General features: G+C 40.2%; 1 protein-coding gene across 1 annotated transcript in view; it reads right to left on the reverse strand.

Annotated features, from left to right (window-relative positions):
* Positions 1-3,963: 3,963 nt before the first annotated feature.
* Positions 3,964-17,926, reverse strand: part of LOC145437047 (uncharacterized) — a 65,661-nt gene continuing 51,698 nt past the window's right edge. The window contains exons 6-13 of the mRNA XM_080314209.1: positions 14,476-14,634; positions 14,209-14,326; positions 13,943-14,142; positions 13,655-13,819; positions 12,811-12,981; positions 12,563-12,742; positions 12,395-12,495; positions 3,964-4,448 (exon numbers count right to left, since the gene is read on the reverse strand). Of these exons, the coding sequence (XP_080170335.1) occupies positions 4,308-4,448; positions 12,395-12,495; positions 12,563-12,742; positions 12,811-12,981; positions 13,655-13,819; positions 13,943-14,142; positions 14,209-14,326; positions 14,476-14,634 (1,235 nt within the window). The 3' untranslated portion in view covers positions 3,964-4,307. The remainder of the gene's footprint in view (positions 4,449-12,394; positions 12,496-12,562; positions 12,743-12,810; positions 12,982-13,654; positions 13,820-13,942; positions 14,143-14,208; positions 14,327-14,475; positions 14,635-17,926) is intronic.

Below are 17,926 nucleotides of genomic sequence, written 5' to 3' on the forward strand. Positions count from 1 at the left end.
TTAGCTTGACCGCGAAATTCGGGTTGTTGATGACTAAGCTTAAGCATCAGTTCCGACGCATTGGCGCAGCCAGGGGCCAGCGACATTTTTCGTAGATCTTCGTAGATGACCATAAGGTGGAAAATTGCGGGTATTTTTATTAGCACTTAGCGCGATTTACTTTTTGTCGCTCAATTTCTTGCTTTTAGTACTCCCTCCTGAAAATTTACCGAATTGAATCTGACAATACTCGCAAGTATGAGAGAACGTGTCGTCCAATATCCGACTTCGCATCTGCACTTGCAGAAAGATGATTCGCGATGAAACCTTTTGCGCAAAATGATAGACGCATCTACGCCGGAATCGTCGATATTTATATGTCGAAGCGCCGAATAATCCTGTCCTTGTCAAACGAGCCCAGCGGCATACAGAGGCGACCAGCAATACGTGCAAGTGACCTCACTAGGCTCTTGGCCGAACTCATTCATCAACTTTGAAAAATGTTAGCGCTTTGTGCGGTTAGTTCATGAGTGCACTATGAACGCTGACTTTTCGTGATATAATTGTTAGGCTTATCGATTTTGATGTGTAGTAATATAAGTCTTGTTTATCATCTGTACTTATAATCCGGCTCGCTCCTATCGGACGACTAAAGAAAGGTCATTAGCATTCAATATCCAAGTGGTCCGCTCAGTAAATTCGCAAATCTCATGTGGCCCTTTGTTAAAAAAGGCTGGCCCCCTGTATAACAGAGATGCCACTCCTGGGTTTGTCCACCCAGATCTGGGTTTTTCGAGCATTACCTGGGTTTCTGGGTTTTTGTGCTTGAAATCTGGGTTTTTTTCTACATCATGTTTGTCAGGTCAATTTTACGGCGCAAAATTGATTATTAGATTAGTAAGATGATCTAATGTCGACGGATTCCACTGTGATTGAAACGGCAGAGTCCAAAGAGACCCACTTAACTATTAAAATGAGAGGTCTTGGCGTTATGCGATAGAGCATTCATTGAATACTGACTACTAGGTCGCAGAAAGTCATGTTCACAGGGCAATTCTGATTTAGAACTTGAATGCTACCGGTAGCGCTGCAACAAATTCGTTGTGTGTCAGTAAATAGTAGGGATGGTGTGAACCTCTGAAAGGTTCAGGTTCGTGCGAACGCGAACCTTTTTGAAAAGTTCTGTGTGAACGCGAACGTGAACCTCATGACGTCACGTGAAGTCATATTGCTAATTCCAACCCTATATTTCAGTGAAGTGATAGCCTATATTATTATACACGATATCAAGCGACGACTAGGGTCACATAACGCCACAATGCTGAAATACATATTGACGCTTTAAACGTTGCTACATGTATCAACCGAGATAATCAAATGATATATTAATCCCAGAAAATCAATATCTTCCGTCGCTTTGCCAACAATTTCGAGGAGGACTTGCAAGGGAATATAAGCTTACGCTTCAACGGTCTATGCCAGACCGGACAATGTATTCTACGCCTGAATATTGCTACGTTGATATTCATCAGAGTGTAAATCGAGTCTTCATAATACTACCGATATTACCCCATTAACAAGTTATACGGCAGTATCCAGCACCCCAATCGCAATGATTTGGTTTTTATGATACACTAAACACATGAAGTTAAGATTGACCCAGTACGCCTTCTAGATTTTTTACATCAGACGACGATATCAATCTCATGGATTGGTTGAAAAAGCATCATTCGCTGACTACATGTAGTGTATTTTCCTCTTGATGTTGTGTGATTGCGGGTCAAGCTCACAGCACAGAGTCGCTTTCACGAACGGAAAGCTGGATATTTTGAGCAAACTTTTGTAATAAAGCAAGTAAAGATTTTGAGATTGTCAAAGTGCATATGCTCGTTTAGTGTTGATTTGCTATGCTACCAGTGCCATAAATAGAGTGGCCCGCAGTTGAAATGCAATAAATTTCAACCAAAGATGCAATAATGAAGTAAAAATTGTAATATATGAAGAGGTTCACAGTGCAGAACCTACCAAGGTTCGTTTATGAACGTGAACCTTTAAATTTCTGAGGTTCACACACAGAACGCGAACGTGAACCTCACGTTCACACCATCCCTAGTAAATAGCATGTAACTGCTGTAAAGTATGCAATTTATGCACATGGAAAGATCAATTGTTGATCGAACTAATTTACCATGTTGACATCAGAGTATATTCACTTTCAACAGGGACACTCTAAGAGAGACATTTTGGGCAACCGGTCAAGTTATTCAGAGTGTAGTGTGAGGGGTTTATTAAATGCAAATGTACTCTTAATCTCATGATTTGGCAGTTTCTGTTTCGACTAAACATCCCAGATAAAAGTGTTTGTCCCCGGGTTAATGAATCGAAAGCTATTTTCAATCTATCTGGTCAGCTCGCAGTCACTAGAACTACCCTACAATCATCCTCACGATACATGGGATTAGCATTGTTACTAACATTACGAATATATAATACACTACGTATTGACCCCCATACCGAATGCCTGGTAGCAATGTGTCGAGAAGAAAACATCATATATCGATTGATTTGCTCATTTAACTGAGCAACATGGATATTATAGTATGGAAATGAACCGTTGGGATTTCAATATCAAGGGCTAAAACTTCTTCTACGTCCGTATAACTGTCATTGATGACTCTCAGTCACTTTTTTACAGCTATATCATAGAAATTTGAGTGAAATAGAGGATCTGGGTTTTTCTGGGTTTTTTCAACGTCCAAATCTGGGTTTTTCCAAAATATCTCAGTGGCATCTCTGCTGTATAAGGTAAATAAAAAAATCAATAGCCGCCTCAAAATTGAACTTTTCGGGCATTCGCCGAAGCAAAATCAGCGACAATATCCTCAAAATCAAGTTTTTGAATGCAGTCCCTTTCTATAGAAAGAATGGTTACAGCTGATAGCCGATCATCATTCATGGTAGAACGTTAATCAGAGTTGATCAGTTTGAGCTTTGAGAAGCTCCTATTATAGCTCGCAATTGAAACACAAATGGTCAGACAAAGTTTCAGACACGAGCATAACTATGGTGTGAATCAAGTAGGTGTGATTTAACTAACCCCGGTAAAACATCAAACGCTGTTGTATTACGATCAAACGTGGTTTCACCGCTCCGCACCAGCCTCTTAAATCTGCCAATTTCCGCATCTAACCCCAATTTAACAATACTGATCTTAATCGAAAGCTATTGTTGCCGCCCCGACTCCGGGAATGTAATTTAAAAGCTGGTCAGGACAATTGTTTGTTTGTTTTTGGGGTATTCATGGTGTTTGTCGACTACTATGGTCATTTACACCAGGCCGATATTCTTCTTATTTTCCGTAACTGCCGACTTAGCACGGCCCACCTCTAGGCTTTTTGTAAGACACCGCTGACGCGGAAAAGGTGGCGAGGAGGAGCCTAGGTAAACCTATAACACTTAGGTATCGGAATTCGGAAGTCGACCTCGGTCGGACTCGAACCCGCACCCATTGGTGTTGCAGACGCGGATTATACCACTGCGCTATCCCGCCACATGGTCAGGACAATGGAACCACCCCGAAATAGCCGTCTGAGTCTTAAAATCGACTTTGTTCCGAATAAACGCTCGAAGAATTTTCTATTATCATGGTCAATTGGTCAGTGTTTTGCGGCACTCCGATTGCTCGGAACAATCGGTCTTGATGGCTATTTCGGAGCGGTTCCATTGCCAAGCTCACATTTTAATTTGTGTTTTCGGAATCAGTGCGACACTAGCTTTCGAATAAGACAATATGCTCTCGGGTCGCGAGCTATAGGGCTACCAATTATATGCTGCTTTTAGCCGGCTGTGTACACTGTGCACTGTGTACTGTGCAGCCTCATTCCGCCGCCCCCTTGAAGCCTGCTGCCCCTGGTGCAGATCCAAAACCGCCAAGCGGCTGCTACGCCACTGTCTATACCTTTAATATAATGAGCATCTTCCAGTACAGAAAACGTGTCATCGACAGTATATTTTAATCCAGAACTTACATAATGCAATTATAGGAGCAAGAAATCAGTCGGCCGTCACCGCAGTATAGGGCTACTGAGAAAATGATTTGTTCCGTATGCTTGATCGTACTCAAACATATGCAAACTGGTAAGATACTGCTATGCGCTCGCAAGCACCAGTTCAGAGCCACGTTAATGCCATCACTTTGTTATGGTGAGGCTTAATACGGATTGGCCAATAAATCTCCACATGTAGTTTTCACATTCCACATATAGTTTAGCGATATACCTCATTTTTCGCACCGTCAGTAACAGAACGATTGCAATTTAATTGAAGAACTATATTTGTCCCGACGGCAATGCAACGGCAGATGCTCCGAGGGGTAAGCGGGGATTCGGGAGTCGAGTTCCGAAGCAATGCGCGAGAAGGCATTTCCTCGATCTTCTATCTGGACCAGAGCATAAACCTTGGAACCAAAACTGCAAAAATAAATTTCGCGTCATTCAGTGGCTGGCCCCCGCCGTATACTGAAGGGGATATGGAATTTAGCAACTAGAGCGGCAAATATTACTCCATCCGTATACCCTAGTAAATATTTCTCGCATATAACATATGGAAGTGCGGTATTTCAAAACAAAGAAATAGGAGTAAGGGAAGGGTTTGATGTTTGTGTCACGCCCAAGTAAGATTCTGGTCGCTTTGGACATTTTCAATCTGTGGCTCTCAAGCTTTTATACTCAATTTACATTTAATTACTACACTGTAAATCCCCTTAAATAAATAAAAAATACAGCATAAAGAAATCAAACACGTATTGGTGCTCATTTGAAAATAGCGCAGTTACCAAAATGCTTCAGAAGTATCCATTCAAATCGGCTGCCCTGACTCTTGCCATTACCAGACTACGAGATCATGAGCCATGTAATCTACATGAAAAATATCAGATTAGGCATTTAGTTGGCTTCACGGTTTAATATTGAGCACACACAAAAAAAAAGAAATGTGACGTGAGACGTGATAATTCATGCCTATTGGGTTATTGTAAATGATCGTTTATTCGCAAAGTACAGGGAAATCACTAATATCTCCAACGACCTTGCAGGCAATGACTCCAAATTGCTAAATTTTGCCACCAAAAGCTCACGCGACTGTAAAAATGTCAGTCATATGATGATTCAAATTCAAACTGTCAGACTCAGATGCTGTGACGTAACAACCAACCCGTAACCCTTTAGATATTAGCCCATATTAATTGGTGTGTGTGTGTGTGTGAGAGAGAGAGAGAGAGAGATAGATATTTTATTGCTACGACAACCAGAACATTAATACCAAAACTCACTGAGTATGTTGAAATGCCAAAAGCAAAAACACATATAGAGTATTCTGCTCATTTGCACCAATTAGCACACGCGCGAACAGCAAACTTGTTATCCATAACGACTCGTTTACTACATACCATCCATACGTTATGATGGAAATCGATTGATTATGCTATTTTTGTTTGCAATGTATAGGCTGTTTTCATACCGGTGCGCTTAAAGTGTCTAGGTAATGGTTATAACCTGAGTGCTGCGAAGCAATATTGTTTAAGGGTTATCTTCGGGCAGCAACAGTGCATTCGATTGTGATTCGACACATCATTAATGTGTTTCCTTTTTGACATTATTTGTTTATATTGGGACGTTCAATGCCGAATTCGGTTTTAGCGCTCTAACTAGCCTTATAAACTGCGCAGTTCAAGTTCGTCCTAATCAACAACATGGGTCATATACTGTATACTAGGGTTGTCCAAAATTTGGAAAATCTTGAAAAGTCTCCGTGATTGTGTCTCATTCTATAGATTATTGATAAAAAACAACATTTACTCTGAAAAAAGCTTACAGAAATGCCGTTAAGATTTCGGTCAAAGCGTTTGAAAGTAGCTGCTCAAGAATGGGCGTGCCACCGACCATAGAGCGGCGTGAAGACTAGTAATCAAACAACCACGGCTATTGATTGGCTAATCGGCTATGCTTCAATGATCACGGCAGCAGCAGCTTGCTGATAAGATGTTCAAGAAGTCTGCTACCGGCGGGGATTCTGAGTGCGCATTGTTAGTATTTTGGCAGGTGATGATTTCAGTTTAATTCAGGACATGTTAAGTTACGAAATACATGATGAACAAACAACACCTGCTTCACAAAACCTTTTACAGCATGACTGCTTTATTGTGAAGGAAGCGGCTATAGCCTACATGCCGTGTTTTTTACGAGGAAAAGCAAATGTGCTTATGCAAGTGGCGAACGAATTCCCCGTTTAAGAAGGGATCCATCATCAGTGAATACAAATATAAAGCTTGACTAATTTGTGTGATCTTATTGGACCCACGGTGTAGTATATAGTTTAAGTTTTGAAGGTTCTAGGGATCGACTGAATCGGCCGGTTATGCTTGGCAGTTATACTTACAGCAAATTGAATTCACTTATAAGAGTTGTCAAAGTCCTTACTGATGCTGCAGAAAAGAGGTGTAAGGTAAGCACAGGCTACGCTGGATATGATATCCAAACTATGCTGGATACTATACGCAGCATAGTCTGTGCTTTTCTTCTCACCTCTTTTCAGCGGGATCAATAAGGACTTTGAGATACCATATCCAGCATAGCCTGTACGAGTGTGCGTACATTACCACCTCTTTTCAGCGTTTTCATTAATGACTTAAAGAACGCCTACAAGTGCATTCAATTTGCTGTAAGCATCTGATAAGTGCCAAGCATAACCGGCTGATTCCGCCAATCCCTAGAGCATTCAAAACGTCACCTATATACTAGAGCTTCAGCCCAATAAGATCACACAAAGCATAGTGTCATTGTTAAGCTATATATATTTGTATTCACTGATGAGGGATGCGTACTGAAACAGTGAATTCGCTCAACACTTGCATATGCGCCTTTGCTTTATCTCGATGAAAACATGGCATGTAGGCTTCAGCCGTTTCCTTCACAATAAAGCAATCATGCTGTAAAAGCTTCGGTGAAGCAGGTGTTGTTTGTTCATCATGTATTTCGTAACTCAACATGTCCTGAATTAATTTTAAATCACCACCTGCCAAAATACTTACAATTCGCACTCAGAATCCCCGCCGGTAACAAACTTCTTGAACACCTAATCACCAAGCTGCTGCTGGCGTGATCATTGAAGCATAGACGATTAGCCAATCAAGAGCCGTTGTTGTTTGATTACTAGTCTTCTCGCCGTTCTATGGTCGGTGGCACGCCCATTCTTGAGCAGCTACTTTCAAACGCTTTGACCGAAATCTTAACGGCATTTCTGTAAGCTTCTTTCAGGCTAATTGTTGTTTTTTATCAATAATCTATAGAATGAGACACAATCACGGAGACTTTTTAGGATTTTTCATATTTTGGACAACCCTACTGTATACACACATTGTGGACATCATATCATGCAATGTGGAGTAATTACAATTCCAGTGATGACACCAATACAAGTTTGGCATTAGGAAAGCTGTATGGTTTCAGTCAACCAATCGGTTGGTGTGATGGTATATTGTAAAACTTACTTTCTCGCACGAAGACTCAATGCTTTACATCACCATAAAACCGTTAATTTGACTAATTATGAGTGTCACACTGAATAAAATCGTTTTTTTCTTCCTTAAGTATATGTTTTCAAATTCATTAGCACGAGACAATGGATATTCAAAAATGACGTGTGGAAACGGAATTATCAAATAGGCAATTCAACTCTGAAATTCCAATACTGTAGGTCTTGTTACTTCCATCGGTAAGCTAATTAACGGAATATGGTTTGTCATGAACATCATCTCGAGCTCTTGTAATTATAGTTTTTAAATCGGATGAGGTTACTTTTGTGACTACCCTAGATCACGATTCCCACATATTCATACGAGCTGACACCGACAATTATGCTTCCTTATGAATTAGATAAAACAAGTATTCAGTCTCGCAAAATACAGGTATTTACGAACTCAATTGTTTGATTATGCTATCAGAGGCAATCCAAATTCAGTGTGGATTTTGAATTTCATCCGTTTAACGATTAAAAGGTGTGCTTCAAAGAAAGTTTCCAACGATGCACGGTGGTCGACAAGTTACAATGTAGGTCGAATAGAATATTCATGTTGAAGTCTACAACTGTAAGTAGCGTTGGGACCCCGGAAAATCCCGATCCCAGGATCCCGGGATTTGAACCAATCCCGATCCCGGGATTAATCCCAATGAAATCCCGGGATTTGTAAACATCATGTACCAAGGCTTACGGGGCGTGATATCTATTATTTTGGTAATAAAGTAGTGTCACAAACTCGGCTGATTGTCTAAAACAGTGGTCTGAAACACGCGATCCGTGTCGGCATTTAAAATTTTCAAGTATTCGACAGTATTTAACTGGAAAATATATTATTTCGGATTTGAGAACTTGAAATTCACTCTAGACCACTCCAAAAACCTGAATCGCTATCATATGCCAATGTCCGCTATCTGCAAAATTGTAACGCGACAGCTTTAACGATGACATGATGCATTTGTCGTCTTGCACGGTGTCCAATTGTTTGTAACTCATTATTTCGCCAAATTATGCCAAGCACAACAATATTTTTAATAAAATATCACTTTTTCGTGGCAAACGTGAATATCACAATAGTGAATCACATTTTCACAATCTGTATGGAATGCCAGTTTGCAAAGTCCGTCAAATAAGGCCTACTTGGAAATACACATTATCCCACTATTTCAGTGGTTCTAAACCTTTTTGGCTTCGCCGACCTCTTTTGACCGTCACGGACCCTCGCGACCCCTTCAAGTTTTAGTTCAATTTTAGCTCTATTATGGTGCAACCTTCATCTGTCTTGTGCAAATATGAACTGTAGGCTTGTGATAAACAGCAAAATAATGATTTTTCTTGAAAATAACATTATACTATTTATGTAGAAATTGGTAGACGTTATTATTTCAAAGCTAATTTTGCTGCTGTATTTCTTGAAGTACGTGGTCGGGTCTTGAAAATCCGGGTCTTCGTTTTGATATGAACGAGAAGTGCCGAAAACCATTTACGCAAAGATAGACGGAGGCTAATGCAGTACGCATAGCGCTACCGACGATACTTTTGGTGTGATCGCAACATTTATGGCATCAAAATGAAGAAACATATATTTTATGAACATATCACGCCCAGCATCTAGCGCAGGTACTGTCATGAAACGGCTCGTTCTGTTCATGTTTACAACATATATATTTTTGAGCAAACATTTTCGACCATGAACAATTGAACATTAACAAGACAAGGCTGCATACCAAAATAACTGGTAATATGAATTTCAGGGTTGTAGTGTAAGGCTTTGACAGCAAAGAAACACTCCTTGTTCATCAAAAAACCAGCCTTGTCGATAGGGCATCCGCAATAAGAATGCGCCAAATCTGATAGCCGAGCTTTAGAGTAAGTATATCATTGTCCGATTATGACGAGTGTCAGCCGTAAATATTCGGGTTCATTTCAGTATGAATATATTATTCAATTATAGATTGAAGTTCTGTACCTCCAAGAAGCTGTTCAAATAGTGGTTATATATCACAGTATAAAATGGATTTCGTGGCGAGGTTTCAATCCCTGCATTGGGACAAATTAGGGAAATATTTCGGAAATTTATATTTCAAGCGACTGTTCACTAATTTGATGAGACTGACAACTTCAAATCGAGAAGGCTTTGCAGACGTTACGAAGTCACCATGATTGACGTTACAATCTCCATATTTTTATTTTCACAAACCCCAATAAAACATCTCTAAACAGCAATATGTTTGTATCAGCAGGTTATTGGAAAATTGGCAATGAAAATGAATTTCCACACTACGATAGTTCATGTCAGACGATTATTATGATGATATGAGTCATGAGGTTTTAGTAGTTGTGGTGCGAAAATGCCTCGATGCTTTTTCTAATTGAAAAATAGAATAAAAACTAGGTTATCAACCATTTAACAAAATTAGAGGTCTCGCGGACCCCATGAAATTACTTCGCGGACCCCTAGTGGTCCGCGGACCACCGGTTGAGAACCGCTGCACTATTTGATGCTGCCTCCCGCCCGCAAGCAAATTTTAGTTTGAGACCCCTGGTCTAACGATGATAGCCTACTCTTGATGCTTGCATGTTTTTGCGTCATTATTGCCAAGTAATAAATGTTGTTTGTGTAGCTTGTATGTGTATTTTACTACTTTTGCAATCCCGGGAAATCCCGATCCAGGGATTTCAAATTTTATCCCGAAGTCCCAACCCTAACTGTAAGTTTGTTTCGGACAATTGCCATTGGGGATATTGCACTGGTTATTAAATCAACTTGACTCGGTGTCTACATTGATGGTACTGCTGATGTAAATTATTTCATTTGAAAATGTCAACAAATGAAGGTATCTCAATGGCACGGGCCATATAAATTTATCCACGCTGACTATAGCTTGCTCGGCTGTTGAATTTTGTAACCATGTATAGGCTACTAATAAAACCTTTCCGTAGTATGTTTTTGAGCAGAGTTTCTTAACTGCCGGTCAACGGACCGGTGCCGATCCGTGGCAAGTTTCCTGCCTGTCCGTCAGATATATTGGAATTTTATATATCAGTTTCAGAATGCAAGAAGTTCAGCGCCTGCCCTTTAATTAGAGAACTAAAACATCAAATTTTAAACGTATTTAGAAGTTTGGAACGTATTTTTGGTATGGTGTCGCAATTGAGAGGTCATGGTCTACTTTGTGTGTGCGTGACAATGGTACATGTGCTAATTAGAAATTGTTTAAAAGTAGCCCAGAGTTTGGCATGGCATGGAATAGTACTTGTCCACACTCCATACCCGCCCCAATCGTTCCATACCATACACGATCATTTTACATACCATAGCAACATTCTTCCACGCCATATTTGATACGTTTTCCATACTTTCGCAGCTTGCCCAACATTTCAAGTGATATTCTATTTTTGGTGTGTGGGAATGTCCCGGCGTTTATATTCCTATTATTTATCATATCATCATTTGAACGGATCTGATGCACCAATGACATCCCCAGTGTTTTCATACCACACGTCTACAGCGAAGTAGGTTGCCTAATCATCCAAAATGGAGCGTATAATATATACACACGTGATTATTCAAAAATCACAACGTAATCTTATGACATGTAAGTATAGTGTGGTAACGCATTGTTAGCAGTAATATGATCTACAAAATTACATAAAACAAAGGTATTCTCAAGTTAGAAGATTGTTTGCCAAACGTTTTTTCTTTTTTCCCCTAAACCTGAAATCTATATTTCCACCCTTTAAAATTGCCCCCTACAACATAACTTGATACCACTTTGTTTTGTAAAGACTTACTATTGGTGAAAGTTGACACCCCGAGAATTGAACAGAAAGCAATAAAATTGTTGAGCAGTGAACTTGTAATCGTAAACGCAATGTTGCTCCTCCGTATAAAGTATACGTATAAGCCGACAAAAAATAGGACGGGTTTGAAATTTTTGAAGATGCAGTGAGGTAACATCAATTTACATGTGTTAATGCCGAATAATTCATGGATAAAATAAAATTCCTGGTGTTGACGAACTTATGCGTATGGTAGATATAAGCCGTCATAAGCTGCACTTTCGCACGCTAAAATAACTCGAAAAGAAATAACTATGTCATTCCATCTGTAACAAGTCCGGCTGTGCAATCAATTTGACAAATCCAAAGTAGGATCATTGTCAGGGTTCTGGCAAAACTGTCAAAGTACGGAAGTATGGAAAAAATATTTCATACCATACTTGGTAAATTCCCATACCATACCATACTTGCACATTTCCATATTCCATACCGAAATTTCGATCCATATCATACCATACTTCTATACCATACCATGCCCTGAAGTAGCCTACAACTCGTTTGGAACAAGTTATATGCGAAAGCTATGGAGACCTTTAAACAAACTTCGGTAAATTCGGACAGTAAAATTATGCGACGCTTGGCATTACAATAGAGGCTTCAGTTAATAGCAAATTCGCATTTCTTACAAGCATGCCGTACAATCACCATCAACTTAGTGATCTTCAACAGGACTACGAAAGAGGACTACATATATATATCAAGTATGAAAGAGACACCACTAAACGAAGTTTCCTATGTTATATTTAGGTTGCAGGTATTTGTCGTATTTAAATTTAGAGTTATTTTTGGTTTTTGAAAGTTCACCGCTCCCCAACTTGGATACAAAGCACCTATAATTACAATTTGCGAAATCATGGTCAATATAGTATAGCTGTGATAAATTTGGAAAATGTACTACAGTTCATCACCGGCGTGATACTATTCCAAGTAAATCTATTTAATCGTTATTAATACTTATATTACCATATATCGTATCAGAAGAATTCATGTATATACTTACAAATCCACCAACTGAGCATGTTCTGGTAGAATAGGAAATTCCTACGCACGACGCAGTCGCTTGGCACTGAGACCAGGGTCCCCATTCTCCCCACACTGCGCCTGTACAAGATAGATGTGTGAAAATATACTGTCGTGCTGTGCAGGCACATTAGAATAAGGCGCTGACCTGTGCAAGGAGATAATTCACAAGTACTCGTTTGCTCATCAGATCCGGGGGTGCATTTAGACACGTCGCTGACGGTCTGCCCAAGGCTATTGAAGCAAAGTCTAGTTTTTGTTGTCACCCCGGATCCGCATGTAACGCTGCAGGAAGACTCAGGGCCCCACGAACCCCATGAGTATTTTACTAGAAATTAAAAAGAATGCGGTAATGTAGCAGGCTTTTTTCAACCCGACTTCACTGTGGATTCGTACTTGGACAATCTTTCAACGCGCAATCCACTTTCCTCGTTGGTTGTCCTATGATGCAGAATTTATCATCGACCGTGGTACCATTACTTGCCTCGCAGCTTCGTTTATCAGTGCGTTCAGCATCTCCACACGTTTTGCTACAGCTTCCAACCTTCCAATCGCCCCAAGAGAAAGCTGTGAATAGATATATTTGGTAGGGTTACCATACGTCCTCTTTTAAGAGGATTTGACCTCTTTTTGAGACTTTGTCCCCCTTTTTTGCGAATTTTTGTTAAATTAATGGCAAATCGACCTTGATACAGAAAATCAGCACTGAAGTAACGCTCCGACAGGGAACAGGGAAAAATTTACCATTTTTTCAGGATTTTCCTCCGATTTCGCAAGTCTGAAACCTTTGAAAAAGTGTCCTCTTTTCAGATTTCCGAAATATGGTACCCCTAATGTTTGGTAGAAGTATTGTTGGCTATATCCTGACGTCCATGATTGCACATTGTAATGGTTTCGGAGTGTAACTTGAAGTCGTGATTCAGAATAGGACGTTCCGACATTTTTGGTCACGTGTCAGTTGCAGTCGCAGATCCATAGATTTCAATATTTTAGAGTCCAACGGACTATAGTAACAGTACTCCTAGAATCACTTCATTTGAGTACCCTGAACACTAGTATAGTAATATGATGAAGACCTCTTCATTTAATGTTATTCCGAGCATGGTCAACAATGTCATGAATCGTTATTGGTGAATGAGATTTGGTAACAAATGACCCTTCACCAACAATGTTTTATATAGTGATGGGAATGGTCCTGTGAAATTAAATTGTGTTGCGCGAAAGCATTCAGAAAACTCACTTGGACAAGGATCCTTTATACACAATCCGCGGGTCTCATTAACTCCATTGCAAAGACTAGAATCGACTTTCTGATCCTTCTCGTCGAGACAAATTCTAGTTCGCGTAATCGTCCCGACTCCGCATGTGACACCGCAAATTCCGGACCAGGAGCTCCAATGTGTTTCTGTGCAACAGGTTATATGATTGGACTTGGTCAATAATATTAGTATATATTCCTATGGATCAATGCTAGTATAATTTCAGTGTAGCATAGTTAAAACTATATATTCGAATATAGCATACTAACTCAAACATGGCTTCTTCATGGTATCTTGTATCCAATCAATGTATTTCGATACATCCGTGTATACACCTGGTGACTTAGCAGCTCCGCAGTATGAAGGACCGTAACTAGTTACCCCGCGAAGAACAAAACCACCTTTGTTATTGCAAACCAAGGGCCCACCACTGTCACCACCGCAACTGTCAGCCCCGCCTTTTTCGTGCCTGTAAAATTGAAAATTTGCAGTTTCTGTCATAAGTGTTCGCTCACAAAATATTTTGAAGACTTACCCTGCGCATACGGTATTTTCAACCACGTCAATTCCGTTTGGTTTGTGCCAATCGATGCACGTCTGCCTCTCCACAATTTTAACTGTTGCTTCCTGTAGAATATCAGGAAGAAGTCCATCTATAAAGCAAAAAGTAACGATCACACTCGTAGAAGTTATCATGGAAGCGAAATTTAAAGGTGGATCCATATTCGTACTCGTAAGAGTTGGAATTAGATCTCATCGGAATTCACTACTAAAAATAAAGTTAAATTGTAGAAATACTTGCTTTCATCATATCCCCATCCAGTTACGTAGCATGAAGTTCCGTCAGCTACTTGGGAACCAGCTGTTGGTAATGTCACCGCCTGCACGGTCGGCGACGGGATAACAGGTGCCTTCATTTTGATGAGACAGATATCAGAGTCCAAAGTGCCGATATCGTAATCTGACAAAAACAACGAAATCTGAAGGATTTCAACAGTAAGCACGATACAAATACCACGTGTCAATAACGTCAATGCGTTACAGTTCTACATCAAGGTGTCAAAAATACAACACGCGAACGTATTCGATCCGCCGGACGATTAGAATCGGCACGTGAAGCAATGGAAAAGTAAATGGAAAAGTCCCTGTATTTCCCAGCACATTTCTAACAAACATTGAGATTTTTACGAAGAAATGCTTTGATGTAAATACTTTCTCAGTGCAGCAAATGTAGAACATGATTAATTGATCTTAGGCCGTATTATAACCATCCAATTGAGTTGTTGAGTGTCCATTCTAGTCACCATTTGAAACAATGACAAGGAACTCTGAGAAGGCATAGCAGTTCATACTCTGTTCATAGTTTTCTGCAAATGTGGAACAACAACAAGTCGAAAAGGCCGATGAAAAGCCGTTTGATGCAAGCTACACAGATCATATTATAGTTACATAAGGAATATAACTCAGAAATCAGTGGTCGCACTGCTGTAGGACTTCTGGCTCAAAGCAATGTTCCCTCTAGCTTTTCACGAGTCTGCGCACACTCACCAATCACTGCGCGGCCCCTTGGAAAACAGTGCGTAATGATAATGACTAAAGAAAAAGGTCATCACTTCGGCTTTATTTTCCGCAACTTAGATTTTCTGCGCGCGGAGACCGTGTCAGCACAGCTCAATTGCGCACTCGAGCAGCTCAGCGGGCACAGTGCTTAAAAGGTCATTAGCCGCCAGAGGAACTGGTGTTGTGATTTAACAAATGTATCAAATTCCAATGTCCGTTTTACCATTAAATCTCTTGTATTCCTTGGAACGCATAAGCATTGCCGAAGAATCATCGCGACTAAAACCAAGGTAGCATATATCAATTTGACAACTTCGTTAGAACTGTTTTAGATCAGCCAAATTACGTTGTTTGCGCATGAAGATGTTGCAGGTTTGAGCCCCTCTTACCCGTAATGTAATGCGTTGTGCTAATACAAGAGTCGGCAACGTACGGCCCGCCAAGCGAAATCGTCCGGCCCGCGACATCATAATTAGTTATCACAAGAATACGGCCCGCCGTTTCATAATGAGTTTCAATCTGCAGTGCAGCACTGCTTGGAAAGAATGCGGCATATCTACGATATAAGTAGCCTACATGGTATTAGTCTACTGTTACGCCATAAAACGAAGGTGGTTGAAGTAGGAGATGGAGATTGTCTGCAGAGTAGACTACATCAGTAGGCTACTTATCAATCGGGTGTATCTCGCAACCGAAGGTGTGCCATACTTTTTAAAGGGTTTACCACTCTGATGGGGTGTGACTATAAAGGTGTCCTTTCTCTGCTTGCTGGAATCAATCAATCAATCAATCGTTGAGTTATATGTTTCATCTGAACAAATCATACGCAATGTGCAATGCGATAAGACACAATGCGATGTCATGAACAGATAGAAGGAGATCGAACGACACGCAGTTGCAATCCTATCATTCTAACATCCACCTCGGCCTAGAGTGCCCGATGTCACAGTTCTTTTCGATGTTGATCTTGTTGAAGCCGCGCCCCTTTCTATTAGTTCTTTCCGTACCTAGTGAGTGCTTTCTTTCTTCTCTCGGGTCTTTTTCTGGGCTATTTTGTCGTCGTAAGAACGACTACGGCGGGGGAAGAGGAGCACGGATATACCTCCGACGGGAATCGAACCGGGCCGCCAGATTGGTAGGCGCTTATCGTCACCACTATACGCTATGCCCCCCGCCAAATACGCTTGGAACATCTCAGACGCAATGACAAAATCTCAAAACGTACACTGTTTAATTATAAATGACTTGCCTCCATAGGTTAGTTATTCATAGTTAAATTCGCCAGAAGGCATTGTGCGCCAAGACAACAAACCTGAATAGTGTTTTGGCCACGATGATGAACTGTTCATATGATTTGGTCTCACAAACTGAATCACCAACATTTACGCCAGATAAATTAGAAGCAGAGAATTAATATGACGATGTCCTGTATATCTGCTATGTTGGCGCATTAAGTCGAGCAGCTATGCTTGCACGAGTGTACGAACCGAGAAATGAAATAGCAACTCTCCTCGAAAATATAAATATCGCCGACGTCACATCTGAACAAATTAAATTTGCAACGTCGGGGGAAAACAGCTGAATACATGAGATGTTGAGGCGCATTCGAAACAAATCTGCGACCCTAGGAATGTCAACAATACAAAGAAATTAACTCACGTTCCTATACTGGAGGAGAGAAAGCCTAGTACCAACACTACATTTGTAACCGTGATACGAAATTTAATTACTGAATATTCTCCCGCTTTTCCTAAATTCCTTCTCTATAAAATAGATTCCGACTATTCAGTAGTCCGTTTAATGTGGACACCAATACCATTTCCTGAAAATTTCAAATGGCCCGTTTTGAAATGCGATGCAGTTGAATTGAATGACAAATTTCATACGAAGAGCATATCGCTGCATGACTTTACAAAGAGTGCCTTCTTGAAATTGGTCTTTATCCCAGCATGACCAACAATGCAAAAGAAATTGCATCGATATATTTGGTAGCACGTACGCATGTAAACAATAGTTGTCAACAATGAAATTCACGAAGAGCAAGCTAAGATCACTATTTCGGACGCCAATTTAAAATATGGTCAGATTCTTGCTTCATCTGACTTGTTACCAGAAGTTGAAAACCTATCACAAAGCAAGCTGCGTCAATCGTCACATTTATTCTGCGTTGTTGAAGTGTAAATAAATGTGTCTTGTTAATGGTACGATTGAGATTGCAGCAATGTAGGATAATATACCGGAGTGAGCATAAAATATAGTATTTAAAAATTCCGGCCCGCGAAAAAGTTGTACACTCGAAATTTGGCCCGTGACTACCAAAAGGTTGCCGACCCCTGTGCTAATATGTATCAGCATATGCTTGATAATAAGGTAAGTGACAAACGAAGGTATGAAATAGGAGGTAAAATTTTGGAATCCTTCGACTGGCTGTTGAGAAGCTCGTCCTCTCGCGTGGAATATTTATCTAGTTTTGACAGTATTGATAGACGATGGTGCGCCAGGTCGGTAAATGGCGATAACTGCAAAGTACTATAACATTCATAATAGGAATAAATATTATTATTATATATATAGCTGTCATACCATATTTCATACGGCATTACCATAATTTAATATTGGTAATTGTAGAGATGGTCAGTAACGAAGTACTTCTATTCAAGTGGGTTTTCCTACTTAGTCAGGTGGCTATTTTC

This window comes from Botryllus schlosseri, chromosome 4 (genome assembly GCF_051294905.1).
Source record: "Botryllus schlosseri isolate E-star chromosome 4, Bs_hap1, whole genome shotgun sequence".
NCBI classification, from domain to species: Eukaryota; Metazoa; Chordata; class Ascidiacea; order Stolidobranchia; family Styelidae; genus Botryllus; species Botryllus schlosseri.